Below are 16199 nucleotides of genomic sequence, written 5' to 3' on the forward strand. Positions count from 1 at the left end.
AGGAAATGTTCAAACTGTAAATATGTTGAAATGTTGAAATAAAATGGTTGACTGTTATAATGGGCTTGGAATACCTGTTATTTAAGGGTTGGAGTGAATGGAGACTGTGAAAAGAGGGGTTGGGTGTGGGTGGTTGCTGTGTGGCGATGTGCGTGCGCGCATATGTGTGTATGTGTGTGTGTGGGGGGGCACTCAGATTATTTTGTCCCGGGCCCAGCCAAAGCTGTCAACGGCCCTGGTCATGAAAGCAGATCACCAGTAAAACAACTTACCAAGTTCAAACACTTACCAGAAGCATGTCCATGTTCAGGTATCTTCTGATTGGCCTGACTTTCCCCTGGGTCACATGGCTGTTGACATAGTAGTTATTTTTAATGAATGTTCTATAATAATGCATCATTTTATATATATATAAACACACACACACACACACACTACAAGTATTTTTAAATAAAAGCACATTCTGTTTCAATAAATATAATACATGGCCAAAAATATGCAGACACCTGAACACACCCATATGTGGTTCTTTGCCAGACTATTGTTGGAAGCACACAATTGCACAGATTATTTGTGCTGTTTCTTCCTTGTCTGTTCCAACATGACAGTGCCCCTGTGCACAAAGCAATCTCCATGAAGACATGGTTTGCAAAGTTTGGAGTGGAAGACCTCAAGTGGCCTGCACAGCCCTGACCTCAACCTAACTAAACACCTTGGGGATGAACTGGAACACTGACTGCACCCCAGGCCTCCTCACCCAACATCAGTGCCTGACCTCACTAATGCTCTTCTAGCTGAATGAGCACAAATCCCACACTCCAAAACCTAGTGGAAAGCCTTCCTAGAACAGTGGAGGTTACCATAATGGCACAGGGTGACGAAATCTGGAATGGATTGGGGTATCGGAGTACAAAAATCACAGATATACTTAGAAATAAAAACATAAAATCTCACAGAAACAAATGATTTTGCCTAAAAGAAATCTAGTAAATAATATGATTGGACCACGTATTTTGATTGCTAATTGACTGAGTTCACTAAAATCTGTTCTACAGTACTTTTCTGAAAGGAAAAAAAAGGAGCAAGAAACAACTGTCAACACAGAGGAGGACAGGAGAAAAAGTAATAAATTGTGATAGTGTTTTGTTATTCTTAGTAACCTGTATGTTTGCATACTCACCTGAGAGGAAGGTCCTTGTTCATTACCCCTGATTTTACGGCACCATTCTAAAAAGCAAAATCAAGTCTCGTAACTGTTTTACATTCATCATAACCTTAATTTTTGAAAAATAATTCCAGTTAATATTATATATACATATAGATATATAAATGTTACCTTTGAAGTTGATGGCTGCTTGTTGCATCTAATAAAACAAAACAAGTTAAAACTGATATATCCATTGAAATATTCAGTGAACAACACAGATACAGGAATTACTAGAATCCTGAAGTTCAGATTTGATTTGAACATGTACATACAATGCGAGCTCATCAGTCAAGCACAGTGGACGTGGTGTCATGGCTTGGGCTTGCATGGCTATTTCTGAAATGGGCTCAGTTATCTATTAATGATGTAACTCATGATAGAAGTCTACAGAAATATTTTGTCTGCCAATTTATTTGATTTAGAAATGCATCCAATCTAATTGGGAGGAACTTCATCATGCAGCAAGTCAGAGACCCAAAACACACTGCCAACACAACAAAGGACTTCATCAGGGGGAAAGTGGAAGGTTGAAAATGCATATCCTGGACCAATTTCATTTTTTTTTTTATATGAAAGTATGTCCCTTTACACACTCATCCAGAAGGGTAATTTTACACAAGGCCATCTGTCTACAGCAGAAACAAAATAAAATAACAAAATGCGTCTGGAAAAATCCCAAGGGAGTCTGGAGCCAGATTCGTGACGTCACCTGCGGAACTGCCAGCAGGCTCCGAGAGCTTGCACGGTTTCAGTGCACAGCCTGTGTAAACCAAGTTTAGCAGCTAGTGATTTTGCATTGAAATATGGAATTGTCACCTTCAGCTTCAGCTTCTAAACCCATGGATTCATGTATCAATGATCATCTATCTATTGTTACATAATCATATTTTTTCTAATTACTATTATGTATTGATATATTTCTTCATTTAGAAGAGTACTGGCTACTGTAGGAGAAAGATTTCATAAACTACACACATGGAATCGGCTAAGCAGGGTTGTAGATACATTTAATGTGTTTGACAGGTCCCAAGATCTCAAGCCCTGACACGCAGATCCCTTGATACATGTGAAGTAAAATGTAAAGAAAATGTGACCTTGGGTGCTGTGTGAGACGACTGCCTCTCCAGTAGCTCTGTAGTTTTTAGCTCTTTAAACCTCTTTTTTTCCACCTTTTTACTTTTCTGCTCTTCTTACGAAGACATAGTGTGCTTTTCTTCATATCCCATGGATATTTTTAACTTTAACACGTAACCAGGAGCCAGTTTTCTTGCTTATTCGAGAGAGGAGCTGCTGGCCCTGAAAACAATGGGATGAGCCAGGATACGACACCCCATCCCGGCCAAGCTGAGGAGGAAACTCAGGGGCTGGAAAGCCGGGGCTAAGCTAAAGGCTAGGCTAGCGGACAACCGGCAGCACTACAAACCATCCATTCCCTCCGGTACCATGGGGAATGTGAACTCGCTGCCGAATAAGGTTGATGAGCTATCCACGCTGAACAACCAGCAGATTTACCGGGAGAGCAGATTATTAATTTTACGGAGACATGGCTAACACACCTTGTACCGGATGCTAGCATGGACCTGCGGGGATTCACTGCTGTGAGAGCTGACAGAGACACTAAAGCATGCGGGAAAGGCAAAGATGGGGGACTCATCATTAACGTGAACAACCGCTGGTGTAACCCGGGACATTTCTCTGTAAAGACAGTCTTATGTTGCCCAGACTTGGAGCTGCTAGCATCACCATCTGTGTTTACATCACTCCGAGGGCAGACACAGTCGCTGCATGTGAGGGGATTCACTCTGTCACAGCAAGGCTGCAGACAAAGCACCCTGAAGCATTTATCATCATTTCTGGGGACTTTAAACACGCTACTTTAGACTTTACTTTGGCTGCTTTTTACCAGGCTGTGGACTGTAGGTTTTTAATTTCCCTGAGGGAACCCCTGAGGGAACCCTCCCAAAGGGATCACTAAAGTTCTACCTAATCTAATCCAAGTAAGTGTATTATCACCCAGCGCTTTCGTGTTGTTTACCTTTGTGTGTGTCAATAAATAACATTATCCGTGTACCACACAAACACAGGAATGCCTAATTTAGAGTATAGTCTCTCTTATTTCCTACCCTGGCAACAGTCAACTTGTGAATCGCCGATTTTCTTGTTTTTTTTCTCGCCTCTGCTTTGGTCCTCGGCTTCCAGGAGCCTCGCACGAAGCGCTCCCATTTCTCTCTCATTGTCCGGTCTTTTGGGAAACGATGAGTGCTAATCCCATCAAGATTGGTGTTGCTACACCCTCCAACGATACATCTGTTAACCATTTTAATAATTATGTGATAACGTTGAAGAAATTTGCAGAAAACCACCAGGTCGTTTTCTCATAAACAAACCAGCGCTGACGTAGGATTCAGAAGGAGGCATCCCGCACGTGACGTCACGAAAATCAATGTTTGCCGGGAAATCCAAATGCCAAGTTTTTTCAGAGGCGGACCAATTCGCCTCAAATGGATTGATTTCAACTGAATTTTTCTGGTATTGCGCAAGGTAAAAAAATTGCACAAAATGCAAAATGTGACAGATATTTGACCAAAGTTTAATATAAAATAGGAGAATTACATTGATCTTGCTCCTGAATTTACCCGTGATATGCACTTTAAAGATGCTTAAAGCTCTTCCCCCCCTCCCCCCACTGGGCAGGTCAGACCATAACCTGATTTACCTCTCCCTCTGCTATGTGCCTCTGGTGAAGAGACTGCCCACCACATCAAAGATAGTGAGGAGATGGACAGACGAGGCCAGTGAGACACTGCAGGGATGCTTTGAGGTGACAGACTGGCAGACACTGTATGAGCCCCACGGAGACGACATTGATGGGCTCACAGAGTGCATCACGGGATACATCAACTTCTGTGTGGACACCATTGTCCCAGCTAGGACTGTCAGCTGTTACCCCAACAACAAGCCATGGGTAACGAAGGACATCAAAGCCCTCTTAAATGAGAAGAAGAGGGCTTTCAGAGCGGGCAACAAGGAGGAGGTACGAGAAGTACAGCATGAACTGAGAGCAATGATCAGGGAGGCCAAGGAAAAGTACATGAGGAAATTGGAGTGGAAACTCCAACAGAACAACATGAGAGAGGTGTGGAGTGGAATAAAGACCATCACTGGTTACAAGCCAACCAACAGTGAAGAAGTGGATGGCAATGTGGAAAGGGCGAATGAGCTGAACCTTTACTTCAACAGATTTGATGGCGTGGCCCCAACCCACCACCACCACTCTTCTGTGGGATGGCTACAACCACACACTTCACATTCTCTCCCCTCCCCTGCCTCTTCTTGCCCAACCTCATCCCCATTTCATGACCTCGCTCACACCTCCTCAACAGACCCCCTGGCTGAGCACCCCCCCCAAGAATCACCTTCATCCCTCCCCCACACCGAACATCAGCAAGGAGCAAGTGAGAAGACAGCTGAAGAGACTCCATGCAGGAAAATCAGCAGGCCCGGATGGTGTTAGCCCCAGGGTCCTGAAGACCTGTGCCCTCCAGCTAAGTGGAGTACTTCAGCATGTCTTCAACATGAGCCTGGGTCTTCAGAGGGTCCCCGTGCTGTGGAAGATATCATGCCTCGTCCCTGTACTGAACAAGCCACGTCCCAGTGACCTCAGACTACAGGCCCGTGGCATTGATGTCACACATCATGAAGACCCTTGAGAGACTCATCCTGGAGCAGATCCGGCCAGCTTTGCTGGGTGAGAAGTTGACAGCGATGCAGGTGGATGTCCCCCTGGTGTCCTGGTTTGTGAATTATTTGACTGGCAGACCACAGTACATGCGCTTGCAGTGCTGTGTGTCAGACAGAGTGATCAGCAACACCGGGGCGCCGCAAGGGACTGTCCTTTCTCCTTTTCTTTTCACTTTCTACACCACTGATTTCAATGACTGCATGGAGACCTGCCACCTCCAGAAATTTTCTGATGACTCTGCAGTGGTTGGACATATTACTGGTGGTGATGACAGCGAGTACAGGACGGTGGTGGACAACTTTGTCATGTGGAGCAGGAAGAACCACCTACAGCTCAACATGACGAAGACGAAAGAACTGGTGGTCGATCTGAAGAGAATCAGGGCTCCAGTGAACCCTGTTAACATCCAAGGGGTCAGTGTGGATGTGGTGAAGGAATATAAGTACCTGGGGGTGTACTTGGATAATAAAGTGGACTGGTCCAAAAACATGGACACGGTATACAAAAAGGGCCAGAGCCGTCTCTATTTTCTGAGACGGCTGAGGTCCTTCAACATCTACCAAACGATGCTGTGGATGTTCTATGAGTCTGTGGTGGCCAGTGCCATCCTGTACGCTGTCGTCTGCTGGGGCAGCGGCTTGAAGGTGAAGGACACTAACAGACTCAATAAGATCATCAGGAAAGCCGGCCATGTTGTAGGCATGGAACTGGACTCTCTGACAGTGGTGTTGGAGAAAAGGCCACTGTCCAAAATAAAAACGATCTTAGACTGTCCTTCCCACCCTCTACATGAGGAGCTGATCAGCCACAGGAGCACATTCAGTAAACGGCTGATTCTTTCACGCTGTACAACTGAGAGATGCGGGAAATCATTCCTACCTACTGCAGTCGAGCTGTACAATGCCACTGTATAACTGTGGTACACTGTCTTACCATGTATACTGTATCCTTAACTCAGGTGCAATACATGTATACAGGAATCATTGTATATACAACCCCGATTCCAAAAAAGTTGGGACAAAGTACAAATTGTAAATAAAAACGGAATGCAATAATTTACAAATCTCAAAAACTGATATTGTATTCACAATAGAACATAGACAACATATCAAATGTCGAAAGTGAGACATTTTGAAATTTCATGCCAAATATTGGCTCATTTGAAATTTCATGACAGCAACACATCTCAAAAAAGTTGGGACAGGGGCAATAAGCGGCTGGAAAAGTTAAAGGTACAAAAAAGGAACAGCTGGAGGACCAAATTGCAACTCATTAGGTCAATTGGCAATAGGTCATTAACATGACTGGGTATAAAAAGAGCATCTTGGATTGGCAGCAGCGCTCAGAAGTAAAGATGGGAAGACGATCACCAATCCCCCTAATTCTGCGCTGACAAATAGTGGAGCAATATCAGAAAGGAGTTCGACAGTGTAAAATTGCAGAGAGTTTGAACATATCATCTACAGTGCATAATATCATCAAAAGATTCAGAGAATCTGGAAGAATCTCTGTGTGTAAGGGTCAAGGCTGGAAAACCATACTGGGTGCCCGTGATCTTCGGGCCCTTAGACGGCACTGCATCACATACAGGCATGCTTCTGTATTGGAAATCACAAAATGGGCTCAGGAATATTTCCGGAGAACATTATCTGTGAACACAATTCACCGTGCCATCCGCCGTTGCCAGCTAAAACTCTATAGTTCAAAGAAGAAGCCGTATCTAAACATGATCCAGAAGCGCAGACGTCTTCTCTGGGCCAAGGCTCATTTAAAATGGACTGTGGCAAAGTGGAAAACTGTTCTGTGGTCAGACGAATCAAAATTTGAAGTTCTCTATGGAAATCAGGGACGCCGTGTCATTCGGACTAAAGAGGAGAAGGACGACCCGAGTTGTTATCAGCGCTCAGTTCAGAAGCCTGCATCTCTGATGGTATGGGGTTGCATTAGTGCGTGTGGCATGGGCAGCTTACACATCTGGAAAGACACCATCAATGCTGAAAGGTATATCCAGGTTCTAGAGCAACATATGCTCCCATCCAGACGACGTCTCTTTCAGGGAAGACCTTGCATTTTCCAACATGACAATGCCAAACCACATACTGCATCAATTACAGCATCGTGGCTGCGTAGAAGAAGGGTCCGGGTACTGAACTGGCCAGCCTGCAGTCCAGATCTTTCACCCATAGAAAACATTTGGCGCATCATGAAACGGAAGATATGACAAAAAAGACCTAAGACAGTTGAGCAACTAGAATCCTACATTAGACAAGAATGGGTTAACATTCCTATCCCTAAACTTGAGCAACTTGTCTCCTCAGTCCCCAGATGTTTACAGACTGTTGTAAAGAGAAAAGGGGGTGTCTCACAGTGGTAAAAATGGCCTTGTCCCAACTTTTTTGAGATGTGTTGTTGTTATGAAATTTAAAATCACCTAATTTTTCTCTTTAAATGATACATTTTCTCAGTTTAAACATTTGATATGTCATCTATGTTCTATTCTGAATAAAATATGGAATTTTGAAACTTCCACATCATTGCATTCCGTTTTTATTTACAATTTGTACTTTGTCCCAACTTTTTTGGAAACAGGGTTGTAAAATCACTTCATTTTGCTTTTACTTCAGTTATTGAACTTATTTAAACTTATTTTATTTTATTTATTCTTTTTTCAGATGATTTTATCTTCTATGTTTAGACATGTTTATTTCTTCTCTGATTCAAGAGCTTGGTAGCAAATTTGAATTTCCCTCTAGGGATTAATAAAGTAATGCTCATTCTTCATGGGAATTCAAAGTTATAAAGACAGAGTAAAGATTCATTAAAATGCTTTGATGAAAAGAGAAATTAAATACCAGTGGTACTGTCTGCATTTTAATGAACTCAAAGACACCATCATTTTGACTGCACTGCAGTAATCCCTGGTCTTCATGGAACAGACAGTCGAAGGTGATTATATTCTTTGTGTTTACAGCTCTGCTGCTGTCTGGTGCAACATACTCAACCTCACTCAACACCTTTGGGATGAACTGGAACACTGACTGCACCCCAGGCCTCCTCACCCAACATCAGTGCCTGACCTCACTAATGCTCTTCTAGCTGAATGAGCACAAATCCCACACTCCAAAACCTAGTGGAAAGCCTTCCTAGAACAGTGGAGGTTACCATAATGGCACAGGGTGACTACATCCGGAATGGAATGGGGTATCGGAGTACAAAAATCACAGATATACTTAGAAATAAAAACATAAAATCTCACAGAAACAAATGATTTTGCCTAAAAGGAATCTAGTAAATAAGCTGATTGGACCACGTATTTTGATTGCTAATTGACTGAGTTCACTAAAATCTGTTCTACAGTACTTTTCTGAAAGGAAAAAAAAAGGAGCAAGAAACAACTGTCAACACAGAGGAGGACAGGAGAAAAAGTAATAAATTGTGATAGTGTTTTGTTATTCTTAGTAACCTGTATGTTTGCATACTCACCTGAGAGGAAGGTCCTTGTTCATTATCCCTGATTTTACCGCCCCATTCTAAAAAGCAAAATCAAGTCTCGTAACTGTTTTACATTCATCATAACCTTAATTTTTGAAAAAATAATTCCAGTTAATATTATATATACATATAGATATATAAATGTTACCTTTCAAGAGCATTAATGGTTTTTGCATCTAATAAAACAAAAGTTAAAACAGATATATCCATTGAAATATTCAGTGAACAACACAGATACAGGAATTACTAGAATCCTGAAGTTCAGATTTGATTTGAACATGTACATACAATGCGAGCTCATCAGTCAAGCACAGTGGACGTGGTGTCATGGCTTGGGCTTGCATGGCTACTTCTGAAATGGGCTCAGATATCTACTAATGATGTAACTCATGATAGAAGTCTACAGAAATATTTTGTCTGCCAATTTATTTGATTTAGAAATGCATCCAATCTAACTGGGAGGAACTTCATCATGCAGCAAGTCAGAGACCCAAAACACACTGCCAACACAACAAAGGACTTCATCAGGGGGAAAGTGGAAGGTTTAAGACTGGACTGTTTAAGGCCCTGTCCACACGGCAACGGATTCGGGTGAATCTGATAAAATTGTTTATCGTTTCGGCCTGGCGTCCACAGAGCACCGGCGTTTTGGTGCCCCAAAATGAAATCTTTTGAGAACAGGTTCCAGAGTGGAAAGATCTGGCAACGGCGCCGTTGCGAAGTCGTCTGGATGAGTAGAACGGATTTGTTTACTATGACGTCACAACCACATGACTGTGAGTGCTTCACGCTGGGCATAGACATATAAACATAGACGCTGCATTCCGCGTAGAATCATACGTCATCCTCGCCGTCATATTGGATGAGGCAAAGCGGAGAATAAAGATGCCTCATTCATGTGCTGTGTTTAACTGTACCAACAGGTTTACAGTCCAAACAAGATCACATGGGATTACCTTTCACAGGTGAGACTGGAAAAATACTTTTCATTGTATTTGGTCATTATAACGTAATTTTACGAACAGATTTTTCTGAATTTGTGGCTAATATGAAGTCTCGCGCATAATAGCTGCTCGGTGAAACCTGTCTCCAAACAATTTATAATTTATAAATAAATTTATAATTTATTTCATAGCCCACCCAACCAATTTCACCACCAGCTGTCAGATGGTGATGGCACACTCAAAAATAGAAGAGATTGGAAGCATGTCAGACTGTGAAGCAATCACATGGAGCAATCCCATTGTAATATGGTTTAATTTAGTTTTTTTCCATATAGCACTGTATATTGCAAAAATTGTTATTGGAGACATCTTGTAGCCTATCAGCATGGCATTTAATGAAAGTAATGCGGAGACAGCACGGCACGGCTTCAGCAGCGTAAGCACAGCACATTATTCTACACGATCCCCGCTGAGCTCCAAAACATGCCTTGATGTGTAGATATCGTTAGTAGCCTACGATAGTAGCAGCAGAATAAAAAAAAAAACAAGTGTTGAGGAAATTTAGGTCACACCTCCCACGGAATATTGACGGGTATTTCGCCCACTATTTATAACCATCACATTAAAAGTTATATATGTTGTTTTGATGCCTGTTTGTTTCCCAAATATATACGTGTGTGTCTTAATGGGTGAATAAAAGGCATTGAGTTAAACATTATTGTAGAAAGGGGCTTTATGAAGTTCAGTCCATTTACTTGCATTGGTTTACGGGGAAGATTTGCCACATCCAATATGGCGGACACTCTGACGTATCCCAGCAACGGGCCACCAGGCTCAATGCGGCGTCTATGTTTATATGTCTATGATGCCGGGTAGAAGAAGGGGTTTATGCGCATGCGCCGTACTTCTATTGTTCTGGTGTCTCCGATGGGACCGTCTTACAGCGCACGTAGAGGTGTGGCATGTGTATTGCATCGTTTTCAGCAAGCGTTGCCATATGTACCTGATATTTTACTGATCCGTTGCCCATGTGGACGTGATATTTAAAAAAAAAAATCTCGTTGCCGTTGTCGTGTGGATGTAGCCTAAGACAATCACCAGATGGTAACCCTGTTGAGCATGCATGTTACCTCCTGAAGAGCCAAACTAGTCATGGTTAATCACAACACAGGACAAAGGGCTGGCCATTCAGCTGTACTAGTACTAACAGGAATTTTGGAGTGGGCTATCCCTCCCTTTTCCTTCACAGCATGAGCAAATAGAGTTAACAGATCTGAAGTTATTTCCTCTATCGCCTAAGCCCCTAGCCTTGCCTTTGAATTCCTTCCTTTATCGTCTGCCTCACTTCCTGTGTTTACCCACACCCGTTTTATTCACCCTATTTAAGCTTTGCGTTTTCCCTCCCCAGTTGCTGAGCAGTATGTTGTTGTATGGTTACTGTTACGCTGTTGCATTTGCACTGTAAGTAGTTTTTGGTGATGTTAAGTTACAATTGTACATTATACGATTATGATTATATACAGTATAAATGCTAATAAGATGTCACATTGCTTCATGAATAGTTCTAGGTGTAAATATCACTTCACTGTAAATCACTGTTTTTACATGCATTCATTTTTAGTACTGTCTTTTATTAAAGAATAAACATCACCCCTTATTCATGGGAATTCAAGGTATAAAGACACAGTAAAGATTCATTAAAATGCTTTGATTAAAAGATTAATTAAATACCTGTGGTTTTGTCTGCATTTTAATGGACTCAAAGACATCATAATTTTTCTTGCACTGCAGTAATCCCTGATCTTCATGGAACAGACAGTCGAAGGTGATTATATTCTTTGTGTTTACAGCTCTGCTGCTGTCTGGTGCAACATACTCTGGATCAAACGTGTGATGGAGCACCACCAGAACAGCAGGTTTTGTAGCTTTGGGGGAGAGAAAAAAAAAACATGCAAATATTATTTTATACACACACACACACACACACACACACACACACACACACACACACATTACATACACTAAAATGAGTTTGAACAAATAATAATTTTGAAAAGATGGTCGACTACCTGAAGTATCATGAAGCTTTTTCACGGCTGCTTCAATGTCAGTTCCAGCTTGTGAAACGACAGGGCAGAAAGCCAGAATGAAATCACACGCACTCACTGTCTCCACCTTCTCCAGCCAGTTTGCTTCATTTTTGAGCCGAGTTACGAAGTGTTCATCAGACTTCAATGTCTTTCCAGTTAGAAGAATGAAGTACTTCTTCCCTAACGATACTCTTGTGGTCATCTTTCCTGTGAATAAAGACAAATAATCTCTTAGCATGTCCACTTTAAATCATGAAACATGGATTAACTGAAAGCATATGCTGTAAAATACAAAACAAAAAATGTATTTGGCCATTATTTCTGAAGCGTCAACATCATGGATCATGACGTATGATTTAAATAAGTCAGTAATTTTTACCGATATTGTCTGCAAATTATATACAATCTCTGAAGAATCAAGCAGCTTTTGTTTTGAACTTCTGCCAGACATCTATTGTTCTTGTAAGTTTTCTTCAACCATACTTTGTTTTATTGTATTTTCAGAAGTTACACTCGACCGTATGTCTTCTGTTGCAGCATGCTTTGACTCGACTGTCAACCATGTCCTTTCATTTTTAACCAATTAACTCCTATAAAATGTATCTACCATAAGGAAAAACACTGGGGGAGATCTCATCTCATCTCATCTCATTATCTCTAGCCGCTTTATCCTGTTCTACAGGGTCGCAGGCAAGCTGGAGCCTATCCCAGCTGACTACAGGGGAGAGGCGGGGTACACCCTGGACAAGTCGCCAGGTCATCACAGGGCTGACACATAGACACAGACAACCATTCACACCTATGGTCAATTTAGAGTCACCAGTTAACCTAACCTGCATGTCTTTGGACTGTGGGGGAAACCGGAGCACCTAGAGGAAACCCACGTGGACACGGGGAGAACATGCAAACTCCGCACAGAAAGGCCCTCGCCGGCCACGGGGCATGAACCCGGACCTTCTTGCTGTGAGGCAACAGTGCTAACCACTACACCACCGTGCCGCCCCACTGGGGGAGATAAAGTCAATTTAACTTGACAGTAATGAAGTAATTTGTGAAGATATGCAGTAGAAGAAGAAACCTTTATTTGTCACATGCACACTTCAAGCACAGTGAAATTCATCCTCTGCATTTAACCAATCTGAAGCAGTGGGCAGCCACAGTACAGCGCCCGGGGAGCAGTCAGGGGTTAGGTACCTTGCTCAAGGGCACTTCAGCCCAAGGCCGCCCCACATTAACCTAACCTAACTGCATGTCTTTGGACTGTGGGGGAAACCGGAGCACCTGGAGGAAACCCACACAGACAACATGCAAACTCCACACAGAAAGGCCCTCGCCGGCCACTGGGTTTGAACCTGCAACCTTCTTGCTGTGAGGTGACCATGCTAATCACTACACCACCATGCCGCCAAGTCTTAGGCACATGTAAAGAAATGCTGTAGACCAAAAATGCCTTAAAATAATGAAATTAACTGTTTCAAAATAAAAAAAATACTATAAACAGTAAGCAGTAAGACATAACAAATGAAACAGAGTCAATATTTGGTGTGAGATGACACTTTGCTTTAAAAAAAAATAGTAGTCTCAGGTCCAGTTAGTGCAGTTTTATAAGGAAATGAGCTGTAGGTTTTACTGAGCATCTTGCAGAACCAGCCACAGTTCTTCTGGACACTTTGTCACACACACTGCATGGCTTCTTTGCCATTCAGTAGCAAAAATGGTTTACAATTGTACTGCACACAGCCACTAGAGGGGCTCACACACTCCTCTTTTGTGTCACTTTTGAATACAATGACTGTTTAAAGTGTATGTAATGCCCTATTGTAATGCTTTAAAATGAATACATCATTAGTAATGACCAAAATGAATTAAAAAAGCAGGGAGAAATGATATTAATTATTTGTTATTTTACTGTCAAGCACAAACCTATCAATAAATCGCGGCTTCCGGGTCCCGGAAAAAGGCAGCCTTGCCTCAGGGATAATCTCACATGACATCGTGCATGCAGATGCGCAGCTTGTGAACAGGCAAGGCAGGCAACTGCTTGGGGCCCCCTGGCCCAGGGGCCCCCCGAGAGTCGGGGCCCGAGGGCTTATTTTGTTTTTTATTGTTCTTTACCATTGTATTTTCACATTTGGAATTTAAAAAACTTTGGTTTCATACATTTTTCGTTGGTGTCAGATTATTTATAGCAGATTGGTGATGAACACTGGTCAGAAGGGCCCCCTGGAAATTTTTGCTTGGGGCCACGACAGACTCTAGAATCGCCTCTGTGTGCATGGGTCATTTCCGTTTATCTGACTCCATGCTTGTTTACGCACTGAAATCGGATATTGTTGATGGAATTTTACAAAAATAACAATGGGAAAGTACTGAGTTGTGTTTGGATGTTCAAATCCATATACAACAGGACATTCAGTTCATGAATTTCCGAGAAACGACACTAATCTAAAGCGATAGCAGGTGAGGTTTGTGCAAACAAAGCAGGCAGATTTTATGTCGCCTACTAATAATAAATCTGAGCCATTAAGTGTTCATCACCACCACATGGGAATTATTGGAGCAAAAAAGAAACCCATTGATTTAATAAATGACATTTGATCTGAAATTTGGACAGTTCGGGGCAGCACGGTGGTGTAGTGGTTAGCGCTGTCGCCTCACAGCAAGAAGGTCCTGGGTTCTAGCCCCGTGGCCGGCGAGGGCCTTTCTGTGTGGAGTTTGCATGTTCTCCCCGTGTCCGTGTGGGTTTCGTCCGGGTGCTCCAGTTTCCCCCACAGTCCAAAGACATGCAGGTTAGGTTAACTGGTGACTCTAAATTGACCGTAGGTGTGAATGTGAGTGTGAATGGTTGTCTGTGTCTATGTGTCAGCCCTGTGATGACCTGGCGACTTGTCCAGGGTGTACCCCGCCTTTCGCCCGTAGTCAGCTGGGATAGGCTCCAGCTTGCCTGCGACCCTGTAGAAGGATAAAGCGGCTAGAGATAATGAGATGAGATGAGATATATATATATATATATATATATATATAAAATACTAGAAAAGCACTCGGAGAGAGCGCAGACCTCCGCCAAGAATCCTTTAAAAATTCCGGGATCCAGACGGTGATCTGGATCACCACCAAAATTTAATGGATTGTTACTTGTGCCCAGTCACACCTCTGGAAAAAATTTCAGAGCAATCCATTCATAACTTTTTCCATAATGTTGCTAACAGACAAACCAACAAACAAACAAACCAACGCTACCGAAAACATAACCTCCTTGGCGGAAGTAACTAGTTAGTAGGATGGTATCCCAAACATTTTAGACAAACTTGTAAAACCTCATGTGCAGATTAGCTAATTCATTGACGTTTTACACACACGCACAAATTTTGAGTATATACAGCTACGCAAGAAGCACCTACCTCAACTGTTCTTCAGAGTGACTGTGTAAAACCACATGAAACTTTCACTTTCGCTTTGAATAAATTAATGATTCTTCACTTTTAACTCCCTCACTGCGAGACTTGTGGAACAACCGTTTATTCTAAGGCAGGGGTGTGTCAAAACGGGTGGCACTGCCCCACCCCTCAAAATACAGTGGTGCTTGAAAGTTTGTGAACCCTTTAGAATTGTCTATATTTCTGCATAAATATAACCTAAAACTTTATCAGATTTTCACACAAGTCCTAAAAGTAGATAAAGAGAACCCAGTTAAACAAATGAGACAAAAATATTATACTTGGTCATTTATTTATTGAGGAAAATGATCCAATATTACATATCTATGAGTGGCAAAAGTATGTGAACCTTTGCTTTCAGTATCTGGTGTGACCCCCTTGTGCAGCAATAACTGCAACTAAACATTTCCGGTAACTGTTGATCAGTCCTGCACACCGGCTTGGAGGAATTTTAGCCCATTCCTCCGTACAGAACAGCTTCAACTCTGGGATGTTGGTGGGTTTCCTCACATGAACTGCTCGCTTCAGGTCCTTCCACAACATTTTGATTGGATTAAGGTCTTTCAAGCACCACTGTATGACTGTCTACAGGGCTGTATAATATAACATACCGTATATTGCACGTGCTACAAAAAAATTGGTCTGTGTGAGGAGTGAATTTACCTCATGAGCACACGTGCGATACAGTTTTGCACGTGAGTACGCAAGTGACAGAACTGCTTGTTTGGGTGAAGTGAGGATGTGTGTGTTTGTATGCCACAATTCCCATTTCCTCAGTGAGCTGAGCTAGCAGTGTTGGGCAGTAGCTTTAGTAACGGCGTCACTAGTGTAACTACATTTTTCAGTAGTGTGGTGGTAACGTCATTGTTTTCTGAATCAAATAGCTTTCAGTACCACTTATTCTGAGCTAACTTATCCAGGTTTATCACTTAACTATGTACTTGGAATACCCAGGTCTGATGTAGTAAACTACTTTTGCTATGTTGGTGTAGCTTAGCTTGCTACATTTCTTGACTTTTTTTTCCCCCTTTCATTACCTCATATATATGAGGTAACATTGTGACTCTGCATTGAACTCGGAGAGTTTTGAGTTGCAGGGATGTAATTTGTTGTTAACATTCGCAAATAGATCCGTGAAACAAAAGGCAAATAATATCTTTTCTCTGTTACTGTTTTTGTGTTCTCGTTTCTTTCCTGTAAAATGAAAACATTAGGGGTATAACTCCAAGCACTAACTAGAATGATTGTTATCTGTCCAGAAAAATGACATGTCATCTAACCTTGCTC

General features: G+C 42.1%; 1 protein-coding gene across 7 annotated transcripts in view; it reads right to left on the reverse strand.

Annotated features, from left to right (window-relative positions):
- Positions 1–16199, reverse strand: part of LOC132875716 (uncharacterized) — a 149961-nt gene that overhangs the window by 8971 nt on the left and 124791 nt on the right. For all 7 annotated transcript variants that reach the window (XM_060912695.1, XM_060912697.1, XM_060912696.1 and 4 more), the window contains 7 exons: positions 11455–11682; positions 11117–11310; positions 8590–8617; positions 8433–8479; positions 1337–1364; positions 1181–1227; positions 290–350 (listed from right to left, as the gene is read on the reverse strand). In XM_060912695.1, the coding sequence (XP_060768678.1) occupies positions 290–350; positions 1181–1227; positions 1337–1364; positions 8433–8479; positions 8590–8617; positions 11117–11310; positions 11455–11682 (633 nt within the window). The remainder of the gene's footprint in view (positions 1–289; positions 351–1180; positions 1228–1336; positions 1365–8432; positions 8480–8589; positions 8618–11116; positions 11311–11454; positions 11683–16199) is intronic.

This window comes from Neoarius graeffei, chromosome 28 (genome assembly GCF_027579695.1).
Source record: "Neoarius graeffei isolate fNeoGra1 chromosome 28, fNeoGra1.pri, whole genome shotgun sequence".
Taxonomy (NCBI): domain Eukaryota; kingdom Metazoa; phylum Chordata; class Actinopteri; order Siluriformes; family Ariidae; genus Neoarius; species Neoarius graeffei.